This window comes from Orycteropus afer, unplaced genomic scaffold (genome assembly GCF_000298275.1).
Source record: "Orycteropus afer afer isolate SDZICR_OR568_19922 unplaced genomic scaffold, OryAfe1.0 scaffold00044, whole genome shotgun sequence".
NCBI classification, from domain to species: domain Eukaryota; kingdom Metazoa; phylum Chordata; class Mammalia; order Tubulidentata; family Orycteropodidae; genus Orycteropus; species Orycteropus afer.
This window is the reverse complement of record NW_006921631.1, coordinates 9152926-9156745: the sequence shown is the minus strand read 5'-3', so window position 1 is coordinate 9156745 and position 3820 is coordinate 9152926. Positions and strand designations below refer to the sequence as shown.

At 42.9% G+C, this 3820-nt stretch overlaps 1 protein-coding gene across 1 annotated transcript in view; it reads right to left on the bottom strand.

Moving 5' to 3' along the window:
* Positions 1-251: 251 nt before the first annotated feature.
* TMCO1 (transmembrane and coiled-coil domains 1) overlaps positions 252-3820 on the bottom strand; it is a 75091-nt gene continuing 71522 nt past the window's right edge. The window contains exon 7 of the mRNA XM_007937743.2: positions 252-350. Within this exon, the coding sequence (XP_007935934.1) occupies positions 252-350 (99 nt within the window). The remainder of the gene's footprint in view (positions 351-3820) is intronic.

Genomic DNA, 3820 nt, shown 5'->3' with positions numbered 1-3820 from the left:
AGATATCACCTAAAGTTACCTAGTCAACACATTCATTAATAATAATAATTCAAAAACAAGGTCTGTGACTAGTAGCACAATCATGCTTGTTCAGTGCCATTCTAATTCTAATATCTAAAAAGCTACAGATAACTCAAAACTAGAAAGTGGCCTGAGTGCTAAGGCTGCCTGTGGCTCTTGCTACAAAATAGTTGCCAGTCTGATTTGAGTATCTAAACAGAATGACAGGAATTAAAGGCTTCTGCTTGATTTCAGGAGAACTTCCCAGAAGGAGGTGGAGGGCCAAGAAAGCCACCCGCCTGCTTGGTGGCAGCTCGCGAAGGGGCAAGGCCAAGAATCTTCTGGATGTTCTGTAGAGAAAACATAACAAGAGTTGGGTCTTAACGTAAGATATAGAGAAGTGTCTTAAATAAACCTGAAATAGAACGATTACTACTGCATTATTTTTAAAAGGCCTATAATGTTACAAAAATCATAGATTAGTGAAAGCTTTCTTACCTGATGGGAACTTGGTCTACTAATCAAAGGGGATTGCAGTGTAGTAAATTAGTTAGTGTGGCTTTTCTACCCATAAGTCTTTGTAAACTCCAAGGTGGGAATGGCTATGAGCAACTGAGGAGCTCCTGATTGCTAAAGTTGTCCACCGAAAGTTGTCCACCGCGAGTATTTCTGTCGGGAGTAGCACAAAACAATGTTCTGGGAGGTTCCCACTCTCTCTCAGATATTTAGAGTTCTGATGCTATGACTGGCTAGTTTGGCCACTCTACCAGGCTCAAAGGGAGGCCTCCTAGAGGCAGAACTCTCTCTGCTGGTTGAGGAAGACGTGCTGCTGAAAGAGACACGCACTGCTGGGAAAGAGATGCAAGAGACACTCATTGCTGAGTGAGACAATGAGGGACACACTCTGCTGGGAGAGAGACTGTGAGAGACTGTTGGCTGAGGGACGGCGGGCTGGGAGAGAGACTGAGCATTCTTCCTGAGCTTGAATTGTAGCTTCGTGCTTCCCTAATAAACGCCGTAATCTGTTGAGTTCTGTGTGGCCGCTGCAGTGAATTATCGAACCCAGGAGAGAGGTGGTGGGTGCTTTGGGAGGAACAGTTGGTGAAAGGGCTGGAGGGAGGCAGCATGTCTGGCCTTGCAGTAATAGGCTTTGGGCTATTGATGGTGACTCCGTCTTCCTTTTGTGGGGTTAGAGGAGGTCGGAACATGTGGCCTTCCTGCCTTTTTTGCAGGGATGATTTCTTAAAGTAGAAAATCATAAAAAGAGGTAGTCCTTTTTTTTTTTTTTCCAACTTGTTATTGTGATTTGGCTGAAGGTTTATAGAAAAAATTGGTTTTCCAATAAACAATTCATACATATTTTATTTCATGACCTTGGTTACAATCGCCACAATGTAACAGCACTCTTCTCACTTCCTCATTGTGTTTACCATTTCCATTAATCCTTCTTTCCTAACCCTTTCTGTCTTCCGAGCTTTATCACTGGGCAAATGCTTCCCTTTTGATATGAGGTAGTCTTTTACCTTAACATGAAGCATATAAAATACATTACTTAGCCATTTCTTGTAGCAGTGCTTCTTTGAGTAAAGATCTTCTAGAGGGAATCAGGCATTATTGTATAATATTCTGTTTCAATGCTATAAAGTAGAGATAGAACTTAAGAGACTTGTACAGAAATCAAAGTCCAGAATCCACCTAGATTTTTATCATCACCTCATCTTTTTCAGTTGGGTCACCCATATCTAATTCAACAGTATTTCTCTTTTAGAAATTCACCTTTATTAAGTCTTTTCAAACTTACTTAGTTCTCATAAAAACTATTTTTACATTCAGTATGGTATAGTCAGTTACTTGGTATGGCTCTTCTAGCCATGGTCTTTGTGACTCCCACCACATCACTGGGTGGAGCTATGCAAATGTGTGGTGCTTTGTGGCCCACCAAGGGTACAGGATAGCTTGTTAGTAATGCAATAAGGTACTTGGCACACTTGTGGCAGTGGGACCATGGAAATAAGGTGCACGGAATCTTAATGTGAGCATTGGTTAGTTTTGTCATTCTGCCAGGCTTAAAATGATCCCTCCTAGAGGTATAAGGGGGTGGGAGGATCTCATTGCCATCAAGATTGAAGAGCTGGGGGTGGAGGAGACCTTATCCTTGGACCCAAGATCCCTGTGCTGGACCTCCTTGGCAGAGAGATTGGTAGAGAGATGGCAGCAGCGGAGCCAAGAGGCACGAGACAGAGCAGCGGGCTTGCTGGCCCATGGAATGCGAAAGTTTGTCCAAAGTTCCTTTGGACAGGAAGCTTGCTGGAGGAGTGGGGTGCACCATGGTGCGCCTATGAGCATCACTAAAAGAGCTTTGTAATACTTGCCTGGGCAGGGCAGAGGCCAAGCCAATGGTCAAGGGCCAAAGAGAAACACTCCTGAGGGCATGGCCGATGGGAGGCTGTCCTGATGGAAGAGCTATAGCCTGTGTGTATTCCTGAACTTAAACTGTAACCTGTTACTTCCCTAATAAACCCCATAATCCTAAATATTCTCTGTAAATTCTGTGTGGCCACTGTAATGAATTATCGAACCCAGTAGAGAAATAGTGAGTGCCACGGTAGGATGGCTGGTTTCAGAATTGGTACAAAAAGATTGGAGGGTGGTGGTATGTCTGGCTTCCGTCCCACAGGAATCAGCCATGGGCTGCTGATGGTGATTCTGTCACACCTTGTAAAGTCAGAGGAGGTCAGAGGGCGATGCTGCCCCATGCATTTTTTGTACTCAGATCTCATTGGTTAGTATATATTTATCAAAATTTATATAAATTTATACCCAATTCACAATTAATTTTTTTTTTAAATTTATATGGACTCAGTAACAAGTAAAACAAGCATAAATAGATAAAAATAAACAGATAACGATAAACACAATTGACTCTTGAAAGGCAATGACTCTAGTGTAGGAGCAGACAAGCACAGGCGCTTTAATACAAAGAGCCATCCTGAGTGGACAGTGTGATATGAGGATCAAATGGCATGCTTTGAAAAGGGAAGGGAAAGGGTTTATGAATGTGAAGAGGTTAAATAGACATCATTAGTTAAGAATTTATACAGCATTTCAGAGATCATCTGATTTTTCCTGCTAAATAACTTATTTTATATTTGAGGAAACTAAAATTTGGAAATGGAAGATGACTTATCCAAAATTACAGGGCTAAATTAGGAATAGCTAGGGGAGCTCTGGTAGCATAGTGCCTAAGGCATCTGACTGCTAACCAGAAGGCTGGTGGTTCAAACCCAACAGCTGCTCCTCAAAGGGAAGACTGGGCAATCTACTTCCATAGAGATACTGCCTCGGAAACCCAGGCTATGAGTCAGATCCGACTTGACGGCAATGAGTTCGGTTTTTTTTGGAGGACTAAAACCCAGGTGTTTTGATTCTTAATCTAATGGTCTCTTAGATAGTACTTCCTATGAACATTCTAACGAGCTCTTGTGGTGTCCTGGTTAAGGAATTCTGGTCATGAACATTCTGGTGCTCAAAACAAACTCTATCCTGGGGTAGGCAGGTTAGCAGGTATGCATTCATTCATGCAATAGTTACTGAGTCCCTGTTGTACATAAGGCACTGTGAGACTACCTATACCCAGGCGTCTCTGGAAGTATACACATCCCACTCCCAATCCTCATCTCAAGAATGAGGCTTGCGGGAGGGCAGGGCAAGATGGCGGACTAGGCAGGAGGATTGCACAGACCCTCTTCAACAAAGAAAAGGGAAACCAATTAACACAGACACAGAAGATAATCTTGGACCTCTGAGCCTTGAAGGAAAG